The sequence below is a fragment of the Python bivittatus genome, unplaced genomic scaffold (assembly GCF_059951505.1).
Source record: "Python bivittatus isolate LINGU-HERP-01145 unplaced genomic scaffold, Pbiv_v1 ctg000430_np1212, whole genome shotgun sequence".
NCBI lineage: Eukaryota > Metazoa > Chordata > Lepidosauria > Squamata > Pythonidae > Python > Python bivittatus.
The window spans coordinates 3,803,810-3,822,242 of NW_028277071.1; the positions used below are offsets into that span (position 1 = coordinate 3,803,810).

The 18,433-nt window shown below is 42.2% G+C and overlaps 1 protein-coding gene across 1 annotated transcript; it reads left to right on the forward strand.

Moving 5' to 3' along the window:
- Window positions 1-7,354: 7,354 nt before the first annotated feature.
- On the forward strand, window positions 7,355-16,873 carry LOC112543173 (vomeronasal type-2 receptor 26-like). Its single transcript, XM_088144020.1, has 6 exons — window positions 7,355-7,554; window positions 8,817-8,994; window positions 11,260-12,120; window positions 12,583-12,810; window positions 15,108-15,234; window positions 15,978-16,873. Exons 1-6 carry the CDS (start codon window positions 7,355-7,357, stop codon window positions 16,871-16,873), a joined length of 2,490 nt encoding a protein of 829 aa, XP_088000146.1.
- The last annotated feature ends 1,560 nt before the right edge of the window (window positions 16,874-18,433 follow it).

Sequence of the window (18,433 nt, forward strand, 5' to 3'; positions counted from 1 at the left end):
AGTATGGCTCTAAATTATAAATGCTTGTACTGTTAGCTTTAGTCTGCTGGAGAAATAGCTGCTCTCAGGTTTTCCTGAAGAAATGAATGAGAAACACCAAGTAAATAATGTGTCTAAATAATAATGATAATTTATGGATAAGTAGCTGGGCAACTAACTTCCTAGAAAATCAAATTTCTTATTAAAGGAAAGAAGGAAAAGGTGATTTTAATATGAAGAAATATTTATTTTTATTTATTTGATTTTTTATTGATTTCCATATTTCTCAGTAAGTGACTCTGGGCACTCAGAGATATGAGGCTTTGTGGAAAAAATATAATTTTCAAGGCTGTGAATGAAGATATCATCATCATCACCATTGTCATTTTGCTCTTATAAACACAATAAAATAGTAAAAATAATACCCAGCTTAATTTAAAAAAAGGAAAATGAAAGAAAACTATATGAAATAAAAATTCAAGCCATATATTCATAAATACATGGGGGTATATTTCTGCATAAATATTGCAATAATGGTAACCATATTTCATTATAATCATACATAACTAATCGATATCAATATGTTTATCCTTCTAGTATAAAAGAAAGCCTCTTGTCCAGATGTCTAATTCAGTGAAATGGAGATATTGTTCAAAAGCAATATGAACATCTGAGAATACTAAATCTTGTCTCACAGTTGAGTTAACACATGTAAGGAACCATTATAGGACACTGTACAAACACATGTTCAAATGAAACATTAGTCACATTGTTGATCTTAAAAGGGATACCTTTGAAAAAATTTGGAGGTCCTTTCCATTATAATCTTTTTAGTAAGCATGCATTCCAGGTTCATGAAATTTGGGAAATTTCCTACATTGGGTGAGTTAGAGAACGTAGGATCAGATTTGGCCAAAATTGAACAGTCTGACATCCATACAACCTACTTTAGTAGTTGACTAAAAGAGGAGGAGGAGGAGGAGGAGGAGGAGGAGGAGGAGGAGGAGGAGGAGGAGGAGGAGGAGGAGGAGGAGGAGAAAGTGAGAAAGAAGAAGCTGTCTTCTTAGGAGATTACCTTCTATTATTCTTGATTAAGATGTTTCTACATCACCCACCTAAGGAATGGTACAGGGCATGCAATGCACATGCAATTTCCTAGATAGCATTGTGGACACTGTAACCATGAGCCATCATGTGCATTTCAAAACCAGTCATGGGGAAGATCTCTGGTTTCTCCACTGAAGTGCAGATATTCTCTTCCACTCTGTTTATGGTAGAGATAGGCAGCAAACAATTAAATATCTGCCATATTTCTCTCAAGAAGGTATCTCCTTTATTTCAGATAGGTTTCCTCATCCTCATGGAAGCCTGGAATCCTAGTAGAATGAATTCTCAAAGATATACTATCATGGAGGAAATGCCTGGCCCAGTTTCTTAGAAAGAAAAGTGATGTAAAGATTGTCAGGTTCGGTCAGCACGGGGCTTCAGGGAAGCTCGCAGCCAGACCACGCGGAATCCACCGGCGGTAGCTAGCGAGGAAAAGAGGAACTGAAAGCGCCGCTAATTAACGGGCCACCTGCGCCCAGCCAAACAGGAAAACCTATAAACTGATAACGGCGCGAGCCAACAATGAACGGGGCCGCAGGCACCGAAACAAGATCGCAACGCAGCACAGAACCCTCGGGCTTGCACGTAACGGGGAGGAACCAACCCAGCCGGAGGGGGACTGGCAATCAAGGACAATGGACCCTGACCGAACCTGCCATCATGGACAATCAAGGGGGATTATTGGGGGGCCGATAATCCGCAGCGGCAACGCGATCGCGGGGCGGGAAAAGCGCAGGAAGGGGGGAATGTAACAAGTGATGCAATTGTACCAAGCCAGTCCTGGCTTTGTTTGTGACTGCTACGTTACGCATGAGTAAACCTTCTTTGTGAACCACACGTGTCACGAGAGTTTCTCTGTCGAACGGGGCAAACCTTACATAAAGCCAGGACACACCATTAGCGCTACCCGGTACCACCGAGGAGCGTTTCCCTTTCTAATACAGGCATGACCACCGACGAGGAATCCGTGGGTCAGCTGGAGCACGAGGAACCCAGGCTTGAGGAGGGACGGTCAGAGCCACCCGGGAGCGACGGGACAGCGACCAGGACCGGGCGCCCTCCAGCCGAGCGGTGGTCGATGTGCGTGAACCAAGGGCCAGACGGTTCAGGCGTCACGATGACCCGAGGTTCAGGGTCCCGGAACCGCGAGTGGGACGAGAAGTTCACCCGACTAGAGGAGAGGGTCGAGCGGCGCCTAGACGCCATGGAGGCGATGCTCCAGACCCTGCTACAGAGAGTGGGACCATCGGCGGTGAGCGATGGCGCGAGCAACAGGGGTGGCAGTCTGGCACCCCAGCCGGCACCGCCCACGATGCCCCGGTCGATGGACCGACGGGTGGCAGACGCCCTGAGACTTCCAGGCATCACTGGGAAGTTCTCAGGGGACCCTGAACAGCTGCCACATTTTTTGACGCACATTAGGGGTTTCATGCAGAGGGGTGGTCACCTATTCGCTAGGGACGAGGATAGAATATCCTACGTGGCCGAGCTGCTAGATGGCCAAGCAGCTAGCTGGGTGATCGGACTATATGACGCCAACGCGGCGGAACTACGGAGTTTCTCGGACTTCATGCAGGCGCTCCGGGACAGATTCGAGGACACATTGAGCGCCAAGCGGGCGGAGGACGACATCCTGCAGTTCAGACAGCGGGGCAAGTCGATATCGGAGTACGCCCTGGAGCTCCGGAGGTTGGTAGAGAAACTCACGGACTCGCCGGAGTCCCTGAGGGTGAAGTATTTTAAGAGGGGGCTCAATCCAGAGATCCTGGAGCGGGCAGTGAGACGGGACGACCCGTCCACAGTGAAAGATTGGATCTGGCTGGCCGGAACGGCGGAATCGGCATGGCGGTAGATTCAACAAAGCGCGAGGCGACGGGACCAGACGAGGGACCAGCCGAGGGAGAGAACCCCCGAGGAAAGGCGGAGCAGTCAGCGGCAGTCCACCGGGGGGCGAGAGGTGACCAGAGCCCCGAACCTGTGCTTCCGGTGCGGAGGCAGAGGCCCCCGAGCAGCGCAGTGCCCGACGGAGCGGGAAGGAGCCTCACCACGGCCCGAAGTCAAGCCCCCGCGTTCGACCGGGAAAAGGGCCGGCGACCGACCGCGGAAGGGGGCAGTGGCGGCGGTGACCGAAAAAGGACGGGGGGGGTGGTCGACCCCGGAGACGGCGTCCTCCGGAGAGGAATCAGGGCCGGCAAGAAACGAGGCGCGCTCGCACTGAATGGCGTCCCAGTGCGAGCAGGGGAACCGAGGCACGCGGACCCAATCGGAGATGAGGACTGCCCTCCATTCCGGGTGAGGATACACATCCGGGGGGTGAGATCTGGGGGGGAGGCACAGCTGCGGGCGCTGCTGGATTCAGGCTGCACCCACTGCTTGATGCACCCAGCTGTGGTCTCGGGACTCGGACTACAGCTGAGGCGCCTCCGGGAGCCCATTGCATTCAGCCAGCTAGACGGCACGCTGGCGGGGGGGGGGAGCTCAGTATTACACCGAGCCGGTCCAGATGACGATCGGGAGTCACTGGGAAGAACTAAGATTTGTGGTGGTCCCGGTGGCCGACTACGCGGTGGTGCTCGGCTTGGCGTGGCTGCGGCGACGGAACCCACGGGTCGACTGGACGGTGGAGGCAGTGCAGTTCGGGGTCGACAGACCGGCGAAGTGCGAGAACAGAGGGGACCGAGCCGTGGCAACGGGTGCGGCCGCAACCACAGACGGGCAAGTGGAGGATCCGAGACACAGGGAGACGGGGCGAGAGCAAACGGAGCCTGAGACCCGGGCGGCAACAGCAGCAGCAGCAGCGCAGGGACCCCGGAGACTCGCAACGATCCCGAGGCGTGGGGAGGCAGCGGCGACTGGCGAGACAACTGCAAAGCGAGAGGCAGAGTCCGGGGAACCCACGACGGGCGGCAGAATCCCGAGGCAATATCGAGACCTGGCGGCAGCGTTCGGGGAGAAGGAATCCCTGAACGCCTGAACGGGGGGCTCGAACAGTACCTGCGCTGCTACGTGGGGCACCAACAGGACGATTGGGCGGAGCTACTTCCATTCGTGGAAGTGGCATACAACAACGCCGTCCACAAGAGTACCGGGTTCTCTCCATTCAAAGTAGCCACCAGGAGAGACTTCGTCCCCATGCCGGAGTTGCCTCAGCCGGAATCCCAGATCAACTCCCTGGATGCCTGGTTCGCCCAAAGCGACGCGACCCGGCGAGCGGCGCACGCAGCATTGCAAAGAGCCAAAGCAGATTACAAGAAACACGCGGACCGCAAGAGACTCCCCGAGGGGCAGTGGAAAGTGGGGGACCAGGTGTATCTGTCAACCAAAAACCTAAAGACGCACCAGGCATCGAAAAAACTCAGCCCGAGGTTTGTGGGGCCGTTCCCCATTGCAGAGGTCATCAATCCAGTAACCGTCAGGCTGACGCTCCCGAAAAGCCTCGGGAAGATCCACCCGGTGTTCCATTGCAGCCTGCTAAAGCTGCACCATCCGGGGAATGCCTGGCACAAGGCAGAGGGAGTGCCACCACCCATCATGGTCGGGGGGGAGCAGCATTTCGAGATCAACCAGATACTGGACACCAGGAGGCACAAGGGGCAGGTCCAGCTCCTAGTGCAATGGAAACATTTTCCCAAGTCCCACAGCGAATGGGTGAGTAAAATCCACATAAGGGCGCCGGACCTAGTGCGGGACTTTAACAATAAATACCCCGGGAAACCGAAATAGAGCCGGGGGGGAGTTGTCTTCAGGGGGGCGGTATGTCAGGTTCGGTCAGCACGGGGCTTCAGGGAAGCTCGCAGCCAGACCACGCGGAATCCACCGGCGGTAGCTAGCGAGGAAAAGAGGAACTGAAAGCGCCGCTAATTAACGGGCCACCTGCGCCCAGCCAAACAGGAAAACCGCAGCGGAAGCTTTTAACTATAAACTGATAACGGCGCGAGCCAACAATGAACGGGGCCGCAGGCACCGAAACAAGATCGCAATGCAGCATAGAACCCTCGGGCTTGCACGTAACGGGGAGGAACCAACCCAGCCGGAAGGGGACTGGCAATCAAGGACAATGGACCCTGACTGAACCTGCCATCATGGACAATCAAGGGGGATTATTGGGGGGCCGATAATCCGCAGCGGCAACGCGATCGCGGGGCGGGAAAAAGCGCGGGAAGGGGGGAATATAACAAGTGATGCAATTGTACCAAGCCAGTCCTGGCTTTGCTTGTGACTGCTACGTTACGCATGAGTAAACCTTCTTTGTGAACCACACGTGTCACGAGAGTTTCTCTGTCGAACGGGGCAAACCTTACAAAGTTTCCATCTACTTTCATGATCCAGACATGTCTTCTCTGCCATATTATGCAATTATGCAATTTTGAAATTTACAGCAAAATCCAGAGATTTATAATTCTCTGAAATATCCATGAAATGTTACTTATTACTTCGTTAAGTATACTGGCAAGGAGACAGACAGACAGGCAGACAGAGTTTGCCATTTTATCAATGTCACTAAAATATCTACTTACAAAGTCAAAACAAGTACCATACTTCTAAAACATGGCCATATTTTCTAGAGCAATGTTTCTGTTACCCTGCCAATATCAAAATTAAACATCCCCTATCCATATCTACCTGAAATACTACAAAAGTTGGCAAACCCCAAAATGGTGATCATGGGCAACTGGGAACATTCAGTAGGGGGAAAAAATCTGTTTGGGGATTCATCTCTGGAGCAGGATTTTATGAATACTAAAGAAAATAAAGCTCAATATTTAGTTCCATGGTAAATTACAAATACAGTTTGCATTTTCACCTGAGAAGGTAAAAGATCTTGAAATACATAGTTCATTAATTACTGAAGTTTGTGAAAGTAAACATTTAGAATATATTGAAAACCGCCAACAGATTCTTTTCATTTCACTGGAGAAAGAAGTAAGAAAGTAAGAAAGCAAGAAAGCTGGGAGGGAGGGAGGGAATAAATTTTAAAGTAAATAAACTCCCAAGAGTTATTTTGATATTTGAATGTTCTCACACACTCCCATTTATTTGCCCATGAGGTCAAAGGAGTACTAGTATAGGACAAAACAGAAATAAAGGATTTCAAATGACCATTATTGCCCACCCTAGCTTTATTAAATAGACCCTGATCACAGTTATTTTTGTGCATATGATAAAATGTCAAAGATTTGTAGCACCAATTAAATTCCACATTAAATAGGAAGGAGTAGTCTGAAGGATGGGTCCACTCTTTCCATTTCCCACATCACTGATTGAGAGGCCTTGTTGCAGGGCTATAAAATATCAATTGTGGATAAGTTGATCGGTTTGATAAGGTGGAGGCTCGTGTTAGTCACCAAGCTGGAAAGAAATTTATGGCCCACATCATGTGACTATGAGGATATTGATTGAAAATCATTTGAAATGAGTGAAAAGAACCAATCAGCTTTTTTACTTTGCAGTAAAAACATTGTTGAAAAATATGGCTCTCCCAGATTTTAGAAATTCCTGTTCTGAATTTTTTTCACTTTGTAAATGTAACCCAATTCAAAACTTGTCTCCAATGATATTTCTTTATTATTTACTTATTTACTAGACATTACAGTCTGCTCCCATTCCAAAGAACTCTGAACAGCTCACAGACCTGTTCCCATTTGGAAGATTAAAAGCAAATGTCATGGGATAATTAAGTGATAAATACATAACCCACATGTTTAAGGACCTGTCCAAACAATACATAAAGGGGGGTGGGAGCCTATAACATGATGGCTCCACTTCTGTTTTGCTCTTTGGCAAAGTAATGTTTTAATGTACTTCCTAGAATCCAGCCAGTGTAAGTTGGGTCGTTCTATTGTTCCAGAGAACTCTATCTTTACAGTTACAGAACTAGAAAAATGTTTCCTGTTTGGCATTTGTTCATTGGCATTTTTCTTTTCTTTTCTTTTTTTCTCTAGCTCCTATACTGTTTTCAGTAATGAGCCTTTTTCCACCAAGCCCATAAATATCATTCTATTTTCTACTCAAAGTCTCCAAGGAGTTTCACTGATCCACTGATTTCCCCTATAACTGTAAAGTAGCTTCTTCTAAAATCCTTGAGGAATTCCAAGGGACAATGCAAAAAAAAAAAAAAAAAAGCTAGAGATGTAACAATCTGCTCTTTGAGAAAGAATATATATGCAGACTATTCTAATTCGGATATATATATATATATGCTGCAGATGGAACTGGTTCATATGTGGTGACATGCAATTTCTCAAAGATGTTATTTTTCATGGCAGTAATGGCAGTGTTCCTTCCAGGAGTTACCTGCCTTATTCCTGCTACTACAGTATGTGCTGTGGGGAAACCTCACCTTATTAAGCACAAGTATTTTCTGTCAGGGGATTTCATAATGGCTGGTATACTATCTCAGTTCTACATGATATCTGACCCAGTGGGTTTCACAAGGCATCCATCTGAAGAACTGGTTGATGAGCTCATGTAAAGACTTTCTCTTCCTAACTGTAGCACATCTCAAACCAGGCATCTTTCTCTAACATGATGCCTGGACTGAGTTAATGACTATTATTACTTGCCATACAAATTATTTCTCCTGTTTCTTGCCAGTCAGTTCCTTCGTTCTTAAGCTAATATATATTGATCCCCACTGATATGCCTTATCTGGCAAATAACACACACACACACACACACACACACACACTTATGACAGATCTCACCCCAGTGTTTTTATTCAATTTCCACATTGGGCTTTTCTCATTTACTTACTGTGGAATGAATCATCAATGCTGTACTACTGAATTATTTTTTGTACTTAATTGAATATCCACATTTAATGGCTTAATTGTTTCTCTGAATATTAAGGAACAATGTGCTGTGTAGCACTTTGAATTTGTTTCCAGACAACTGCTTCAGCATGAATGGGGAACAAAAGTAGGGACTGTCTGCCCTAATGAAACAGCTACAACTTTTCCTAGGATAAGGTAACCCTCTGAAGGTCTATCGTGATCCCAGAAAAAATAGTGACATAGAACATTTGTCCTCAGGCCTGGTTCAAAACACATCCCCCCCTCCCCCCAAAAAAAAAGAAATCCAAGGGGAAGCTGGAAGAACCAAAGATACAAGAGTAGAAGTAGGTCTAAGAAGTACAGGTAGATCATAATATTATTATTCATATTCCTTCAAGCAATTCATCTGTTTTCTAACGAAAACTGTTTATAAGAAATGAAAGGAATCATAACAGTCAGTCTAGATCCACTGGAAAAAAAAATGTTTTGTTTTGTTTTCTCCAAGAACATTTTCCCTTTAATTAAAAATAATGTTTTAGGATACTGTGAAATATCTTGGCAGAATATTTCAATTACTATACAAGTATCTCATCAGATTTCATACTGTTCCATTAGTAAATTGTACATTTGCTGGTCATATAATTTACACATTGCTCATATGGTTCAGTGCATCTGTAGAAATGGAAAAAGTTTGTTAGTCCTAGTGCATTTACATGATTTCCTGCACGGTACTATACAATCTATTTTTTTAATATAGTGTTTAGCTGAATTAGAAACAAAGTTTATGTAATGTCACATTTCTTAAGAGAAGAAACATGACTTGGAATATATCGCTCATTGCAGATTTTTCCTACAGAACTACCAACATATCCTGGCCTTGGTTTTTGCTGTAAAGGAGATCAATGAAAACCATCACATCTTATCCAACATGACTCTGGGTCTTCACATCTCTAATAGTTATTTCATGGCGAAATGGACCTACTTAGCTTCAATGGAGCTTCTCTCAACACGGGACAGATTCATCCCCAATTATAAATGTGATACCAAGGACTGGGCAGTATCTGTTATTGCAGGACCTAACTCTCACATCTGTCCCTTCATGGGAAACATTTTGAATGTCTACAAGATGCCCCAGGTAAAATTTGCTCTTGAAATAAGTGTAATGGGCTGTGAGAATAACCTTGAGAGACAGGAGGAAGAGCCACAGCCTAGACAACTGCCTGTTAAATGAAATTTGAGCCCAAACCAGAAATGTAATTTGAGAAAGTGTCTCAGAATTTACCTTTTCTAGTACTCTGGATTGTAAAGGCAGGGGAGGGGGAAACACTTTCAGACTTACAAGATTGATGTCAACCTTCGAAGTAGTCGAGACCAGGAAACCAAAATCATGAATATTAATACTACTTTTATTGTACAGTTACAGTAACATAATCTTGCAAGTCTGAAAGCACTTACCCCCTCCCCTGTTACATTTACAAAGTTTTGTTTAAACAACAAGAAATAATCAACAAATAATTCTTCTTATGTATAACATTTTGTGATTAGGAAATAAAGTGGCAATCCAAACAGGGATGAACAAAGAATGTGGTGGCCAGATGACATGGGTATTTTTAGGTACTGTACTTGATTTATTCCTCAGTCTGAATCCAAACCAATTAAAATATTATGATTCCTTGGCTTATTTATAAATACACCGTATAAAAATGGCAATACATTTTCATCAATACATTTTCTCACCATGTTTTAATAATAATATTAAGGATTCATCGACCTGATTAAGCAATTCAATGTATTATTATTTGAAAAGAGTTATCTTGATTTTTATAAGGCAGAATGACCTTCCTTCCTTCCTTCCTTCCTTCCTTCCTTCCTTCCTTCCTTCCTTCCTTCCTTCCTTCCTTCCTTCCTTCCTTCCTTCCTTCCTTCCTATGTTCCATAATAATTCCAATAATAAAAAAGTGATGTAGTACAAGTGGAAGAGAACAGCATAGAAAGTTAAATAAAATGTTTTGTGGATGAGCTACCATTAATTCCTTTATACCACACCCAAACACAGCTGTTTTACTGGACTGTGAAAAGTATGAGGGTAGCTAGGAAAAAGAGCAGAACTGAAAGATAAATAGCTGGCTGACTTAGTATATTGCTTAATACATATTTTTGCTAATATTTTCTAATATTTGGTAAACACAGAGTATTATGATATTTGAAGAATTTCTCCTTCTTCTTCTCCTTCTTTTTAAATCAGAAAAATTGATGGATTAATAAATCCTAAGTAGAAATGGGAATTCAGTCAGCTACAATATGGTACAGCATTTCCATGGCACGTTGAATATGGTAGCACTGTGGGCCATTTGATACCTGAAATTAGTCTCTTTAAAGCATAAGACAGTGTTTTAGCCTCTCCCAAATTCTGGAAACGGGAAAATAGAATAGAATAGAATAGAATAATAACTTTATTGTCATTCCATTATACACTATACACCAAGTAGATAATAAAATGAAATTCCGTTGCAGTTGGCTCAAAATTACAATCAGACACTAGAAGTACCATCAAGATACTATAATTACTGTAAAATATACATTCTATACACATTCATTCTAGAATCTGATAGCCTGGGGGACAAAGCTATTTCCCAATGTGGCTGCTCTACATTGGATACAAAAGTGATCCAAAGATTTAGCACCGGTTGCATTTCAGGTCACACAATGTTTGTTGCTGGGAAGCTGCATATTTTCTCCTTCTCTTTGAAAGTGGGGAGGGAAAGTTTTTGATTTGTAGTATACCTCCTCCTGAAATTCAGTTAAGATAGTATGGAAAGGAAGAGGCAGATACATCAACAAAATGTGAAATAATTTAAATGAAAAGGAGGAAGGTCATTCACTGTGCCCTTCCAGTAATTGTTCGATTGCAACTTATATCCATATTTGAATGATCAGTATGCATAAAGATTATGAGATGAGAAATAAGCAAAACTGGAGGAGGGGCAGGGTGGATATTGAACACCAAACAACGTTCCTGCATTGCTCATCCTATCCTATCTGTATCCCACCATGTCTTTGTTTCTTCCATTTCTCTGCCCTTTCCTATGAGGAGAAGAGTGGATAAGTGCTGGGGTGGGTCTGCTTCCTTAACCAAGACCAAGTAGCTTTAGCCCTTAAAATTTGGGGTCCATTTTCAGTATAACATTTCCTGAATTAATGCATTTCTGGGGCGCCCAGCTTTGTACTTATACTACTATTAAAGCTATTGAATGAAAATTCAGCACATCAGTTCTTTCTGAACATGATTAGATATCTGGTAATGTTTGCAATGAAGACCATAAATTAAGAACAGAATTTTAAAAAAATAATGAATATTTCATTTTGGAAAAACATGTTCCTTTTTTTTGTCTGTATTTAGCTCATATATGGATCTTCTCCAATGATAGATGATAAGATACAAGCTGTTTTCTTTCATCGTTTTTTCCCAAATGTGGACCAACAGATTATGGGTATTCTCCACTTGCTTTTGTATTTAAGGTGGACATGGATTGGGCTGATTTTCCAAAGTAATGAGAGTGGAGAGAGATTCATAAAAAATGCTGTTACTTTGTTTTCCGAGAAAGGTATCTGCTTTGACTTCATGGAAGAGATGGCGAAGGAAACGTTTTCTAATGATATTGCAGGTGCATTTAAAGATTTTAGTAAAATGTACATGATTATCATGAAGAGCACTGCCAATGTTATTATCCTGTATTGTGAAAACCAGGTCACTGTCATTTTTAGAATGTTGCCCTATTATACAGAATTTGAAGAGATGCCAATCGAGAGAAAAGATAAAGTTTGGATTATGCCAGCCCAGATGGAGTTTACATCACTACCCTTTCAAAGATTGCGGGGTATGGACTTTTTCCATGGTGTTGTAACTTTTACAGTTTCTTCCAAGGAGATCTCTGGATTCAATAAATTCCTTCGGATGAGAAACCCAACTTCAGAAGAGGAAGACCATTTAATGAGAGTGTTTTGGGAGCAGGTTTTTGAATGTTCTTTTCCTAAAGAGAAGTTAGATGAAGATACTGGAACGCTGTGCACTGGAGAAGAGAAGCTTGAGAATCTTCCTAAGTCTGTGTTTGACACCACCATGACTGGGCAGAGTTACAGCATCTATAATGCAGTCTATGCTGTGGCACATGCTTTACAAGTCATGCTTTCCCCAAAGTCCAAGCCCAGAGCAAGGACAGAAGTTATGAGACCAACATTTTTGAATCAAAAAGCGTGGCAGGTAATAATAGAATGAATGAACATTTCCCATTGCTCTTATCTCTCATGCAATGAGCTGTAGTACTGTGGGTATGACCAATGAGAACACTGGAGTGATGATTTTAAGTCTCTTGCCATTCCATTTTCCTCATAGTTTCAGGACTTAGAGAAACCTTTGTAATTGTGAATATATTGCTGCAACAATGCTACAACTATATGGAGGAAAGGATTAAGATGCAGCAGCAGCTGTGTGCTTGGCAGAGGTTCAAAACATCTGTGGCAGGGAAGAAACATAGATGAGGGGTGGAAGACCACTAATTCTATTAATGCACCCATTCATATTAATGGAAGACCCATAACTTAATACCATTGCAATTGATCCTTCCTTCCTTCCTTCCTTCCTTCCTTCCTTCCTTCCTTCCTTCCTTCCTTCCTTCCTTCCTTCCTTCCTTCCTTCCTTCCATCTTCTTTTGTTTCTGTTTAGCTCCATCACTATTTGAGAACCATCTCATTTAATAACTCTGCAGGAGAGAAAGTTTCCTTTAATGAAAATGGGGACTTAGAGACTGGATTTGATATTATCAACTGGGTCACTTTCCCAAACGAAACCTTTGTTAAAGTTAAAGTTGGAAAGATAGACCCAATGGCTTCTCCAGATAAGGTATTCACCATTTCTGCACAGGACATCATCTGGCCAACCATGTTTAACCAGGTATTTCTTGCTCAGATTTCAAACTCTGCACATTAATTCCCTTTTTTTCAGAATTATAGACTTGAGCAAATCCTGCCCTTCAGGTTGTCAGGTTTAAAGCTGCAAAGATGAAGAAATAGTGACCCAAGATTTTGGAATACAAAAACTTAAGCCTCTGTATAGTAAAGGTTAAAATAATTCAGTTATATCTCCTCATCAAATCTTTATGGTTTTTAGCAGAACTTAATCTAATACCTAGAGTCTATCGCTGCTGGCATTTCAAGGTGGCCTAGTTTTTAAAAAAATGAAAGTGCATTACAGTACTTACAGCTAGATATGATATAATTCACAAAGTTTTAATAGTGACAGTGCTGAGATTTTAATGCCTATTGTGTGTGCATGAAGATTTTGATAATAAGAGGAGGGGAGCGTACGTTTGGAAAATCCAAGATTTCTTTCCCAACAGGGAGAGTGATTTTATTCAAGCTGGATTGTATGCAATTTGAAGTAACCTTTTAATTTTAAAGGGAGAATACCTTTACAGAATGTTCATGTTGTTGAAACAAGTTGTGAAAAATGCAGTGTGAACCAAGCTGGCATCTCTTTTCTTGAGGACATATCCTAGTCGATGGTTATTAGGTGCCTCTGCGTTAGGTTCTCCTTCTAGTAACTATATGGATAAATGCTCACCATCTTGACATAATAGCTCATCAGTCTTTCACAGATATTGAAGCAATTGTTTTGATCCCATCTTTTCAGCTAATCCATTGTCTTCCTATTTTCCTTCAACCTTGTCAAACATTAATTTTTTTTCCCCCAGTCTGCCCTGTTCTTGAATTGCATGTCCAGATTTTGAGGTTTCCATTTGCTAATCATTGTATCTGGGGAGTAGTCAGCCTCTATTGGAAGCAGAAGTGATTGATCAGTTCTTCTTGCATTCGGTGGTGTTCTTGGTAATAATCTGGATACTTATAATTTGCAGCTATCTACCTTTTTTCTTTCTTGCTCATCCTCAATGTCCACATTTCCAAGCCATGCATTACAGCTGGCAAGACCATCACTTTAACTGACTGGCTGATCATAGCTGGCACTGAAATATCCACCTCATTCATCTTCTTTTTAAAGTTGTTACTGCTTTCTTTCCTAGGGTTAATGTCTTCTATATGTGTCTTGCATACTGTCCATCATGACCAGCTCTTGAGTTCTTGAAAACAACCTTTCCTTTCTTACGGTCTGCTGTATGTTCAAACAGGCATGCAAATGGCTATTTTTTTCTCTTATTTTTTAACCCACATTTTTCATTTCCTCTTTTACTTTCCAACTCAGGGCTGAGCCACCCTTCTTCCTTCCTCCAGCAGCAGGATGGGCCACCTACCATTTTGGGTGCATAGGAATTAGTAAGATTATCCTCAGCCTGTCTCTAGGGTGGTTGGAAGGCTGTTTCTAGTCATGTTTTCTTTCCCTACATCAAAAACACTGTTTCCCCCTATCTGTGGTATCTCATATAAATATTGGTTTACAAATATTGGCAAGGATCCCCCCACACTATCCTCAGGCTCTGCTTACTTTCTTCAATGTTCTTTCATACAGGGATACTGGGTTCCCTGATTGCTTCTTTATTATGGGGTGGGAGGTGTTCAGCAGTGGAATGGTGAAGTGATGATGGTTTAAAAAAATGAATCAGCAGAGCAATGGCAAAATGCTGGATAGAGAGATAAGTACCGTGGATGGATGGATGGATGGATGGATGGACGGACAGATGGACATAATGCCAAGTTCCTCTTTATGCCCAGGTGACGGGAAGAAAAATAAAACTGGTACTCCTAGTATGACTGTTTTTCCACCAGTCCTTCCCAAAGGAAAGCAATTGGTGCTTACTTTCCTGGCATGGGTGGGAAGGAAAAAAGAAATGGGGGAATCCTGTGTCAGGGACCATGCCAACCTTGGTCCAGACAGAAGACCTGCCCGTTGCTGTGGCCAAACTAGAGAAAGGAATTGAAACTCGGGGGGAAATAAATAATTTATCTCTATTTCCAGTTAATTCATGCACAGGAAAAAGTTCTTCTGGATCTTTACATTCACCTAGCCAAAATGATGCTATTTTCATGCCTCCAATCCTTAGTGTTCCTACCTTCAGTTTTGATTCTAGCTCTCATTTCCTGCAATCCTTCATTTAATATAATTGCTGTAAAACGTAAGGAGATTTCACGATAGCTACATCCTACATTATTTATTTAAAAGTAAAACCCACACTGAAATAGAATTTTCTGAAATAAAACTTATGAATTTTAATAAATCCTGGTTTCACTTCTTGAAAGGTTCTACCTCTTTCTGTATGCAGTGACAATTGCTATTCAGGCTACAGTAAGAAGAAAATAGACGGGAGGCCATTTTGCTGTTATGATTGCCTTCTGTGTGCACGAGGGAAAATTTCAAACCAGATGGGTAAGAGTTGTCTTGTGCAAAACTATTCAGACTTCTTAACTGTGATTTAAAATACTAATACTTCAACCTTCTACAACTGACTTGGACTTAATGTGGTGACCGAACCAATAATATTGCTGTATAAATACCAAAAATGAAAGGATATTTCTGAACATCCAAAAATAAATGTCTAATCTGCCTTGTTCTAGATTGTTCCAGATTATGGCTTCCGATTAATGCAGAACTCAATAAAGAAAAGATCAGCCTTTCTTTTGTAAGATGAAGGATCTTCCATAGATGGATGGATGGATGGATGGATGGATGGATGGATGGATGGATGGATGGATATACAGACAGACAGACAGATGATAGACAGACAGACAGACAGAAGTGTAAAAGAGGAACAGGATAGATTTGGGATCTAGTTACTGAATTTAAGAGATTGATTCCATTAATTAATAGTACACCATGTAATATACATTTTCCTCCCCCACCTGAACCTAAACCATTTTTTGCTTTTCATTTTTTTCAGGAAAGTTCTGAATGATAAAAGATTATTTCAGAAATCATTATTAGATTTTGTAATAAGGGGAGTCCTTACCATAAAGCAATATATAAGTCTCAGAAGATTTGGCACACTTACAGCATGGCACTAAATATAAACAGGCATTACTTAATTAGGAATACATTAATCCCATTAATTAACTCTCACTCCCATTAACATAGCGTTTCTAGAAATTGACCATGATGTTTTCTTTTCCCAGATGCAGTGGATTGTTTCCAATGTTCAGAAGATCAATATCCAAACAAGGCTCAAAATCTTTGCATTCTAAAACAAACAACATTCTTGTGTTACAGTGAGCCACTGGGAATCACCTTGGCCACTGTTAGTCTTGTCTTTTCTTTCATCACAACTTTGGTGCTGGGAATCTTCATTAAACAGCAGGACACCCCCATAGTCAAAGCCAACAACAGGAACTTCACCTTCATTCTTCTCATTGCTCTCCTGCTCTCCTTCCTTTGCACTTTGCTCTTCATTGGACAACCTGACCAAGTGAAATGTCTCTTGCGACAAACTGCTTTTGGCATCATCTTCTCTGTAGCCATTTCTTGTATATTGGGGAAAACGACCATTGTGGTTCTTGCTTTCATGGCCACCAAGCCAGGCTCCCAAATGAGGAAATGGGTGGGGAAAAGGCTGGCCAACACCATTGTCCTATCTTGCTCCTTAGCACAATTCACCATTTGTGTAGTGTGGTTGGCAATGTTTCCCCCATTCCCAGATTCTGACATGCACTCCATGGCTGAAGAAATTGTCCTGCAATGTAATGAAGGTTCAACCACTATGTTTTATACTGTTCTTAGTTTTCTGGGGTTCTTGACTTCTATCAGCTTCACAGTAGCTTTCCTAGCTAGGAAGCTACCTGACAGCTTTAATGAAGCCAAATTTATCACCTTCAGCATGTTAGTCTTTTGTAGTGTCTGGGTATCATTTGTTCCAACCTATCTGAGTGCAAAGGGCAAATACATGGTGGCGGTGGAGATCTTCTCTATTTTGGCTTCTGCAGCTGGATTACTGGGCTGCATCTTTTTCCCCAAATGCTATATTATTATCTTGAGACCTGATTTGAATACAAAGGAACAGTTAATAAAGAAATAATCCTGAATATGGAATTTAATTTGCTCATTGATTCAGTGCATTATACTTTCCCCCCTATTCCAACACCAATTGCAGGGCTCATTACATGCTGGAGTTTGTTGATCCTGGAATCAGTACCATAAATCTGAACATATCATCATCATCATCATCATCATCATCATCTCAACACAAACTTCTATCAAATATCTCTGACACATGCTCAAGAGGAAAATTCATATGCACAGGTCTATAACCAGGAAAGACCTAGAACATTCTATCAAGTGACACTAATTCTGGTTCCTCTGAGGACAATTGCTACTAAGAGGAACAGATAGTGAAGTACAAGTATCTTAGGTTTTGAAAATATGAGAAGTTTCAGGAAAGATATAGAAATTAGAGGGCAAGGCTTTGTAAATAAGATTTGAGGATCTTTTCCTTCTTTCACTACTGGGTGAGATGGAGAGAAGTTCCATCACTGATGAGGAGTATTTCAGGGTTGGCCTAAACCGGGCAGTTTCACATCCACCAAGGCATTGAAGTTGTGAATAATTTGTTACTTTTTTTTAAGGTGAAGCAATAAGAGAAACAAATGAGCCTGGTGATAGTTTAAAGAGTACCCGAGTAAAAATAGAAGGAGAACTAATCATTATTGTTGTTTACCATCATCAGCCCAGTGATGAAAAAGATGTGGATGATGATTTCAGCTTCATCTACAGTGTGTGTGTTTCAAAGTAGCCAAGATGGCAGATGGAGTTTGGTGATGCAAACTGTGTCCCTTGTGAATATGCATGCAATGTTGATGCACATAGAAAAGGGTTGGGGTTTGCTTTGCAACACTCTGTTGGTCATCTTCCTAATTTTGACAACATGCTCCCGCTCCCATGGACACTACTGGATGCATTTCAAAAAGTAGCAGTGCCTCTTTGAAAGCAACATGAAGTGACAGTAATGGGGACCTTCATTTTCTCCCACCTGAATTCTCTATCCCCGCATCTGGTCTTTAAGACACTAGCTAGAAGTTGAAGCATTTTCATGACTGTCCATTCTCTCATGGCAGCCTTTTTCTACCAAGCCATGCCTTCTCAAAGTACCTGTAGCACAGCAGGATTCAATTTCCTTTGGAATTCAGAATATACTTTCTCCTGCACACCCCACTGTTACACTTGTTTCCTTTTCCCAGCCATGTACATTTCTTACAAATCCAAGTAACCCATTCCAATTCCCAAAGACATCAGTAGTTTAAAGAGATTGGCTAAATTAAGCTTTGCTTCACCACAAGAGTATTTCCTAGGCTGCTTAAAGGAGAACGGTAATTATTCTTGGAAAAATATCTAGGAAACCAAGGACACAAGAAAAAGTCATGACATTGCAGTCAGGCACCATAAATGTTCTTAAATAAATCAATAATTATAGACCCCTAAAGATTAAGAACATTAATATAATGCTGAATCACAGCTTTGACAGGAGCTTATAACATGAATGGTCTTCTTCTGATAGCCATTCCACCCCAAAATTTCCCTGGAGAAGTCATGTTTTAATGGCCTTCCTAAAAACCAGCAAGTTTGCGGACAGTTTAGTTTT

Coding starts and splice junctions, on each gene's coding strand:
- LOC112543173 (XM_088144020.1), top strand. CDS start 7,355: ATGGCAGTGTTCCTTCCAGGAGTTACCTGCCTTATTCCTGCTACTACA. Junction 12,811..15,107: donor GGCCAACCATGTTTAACCAG/GTATTTCTTGCT, acceptor ACTTCTTGAAAG/GTTCTACCTCTTTCTGTATG. Junction 15,235..15,977: donor GAAAATTTCAAACCAGATGG/GTAAGAGTTGTC, acceptor TTCTTTTCCCAG/ATGCAGTGGATTGTTTCCAA.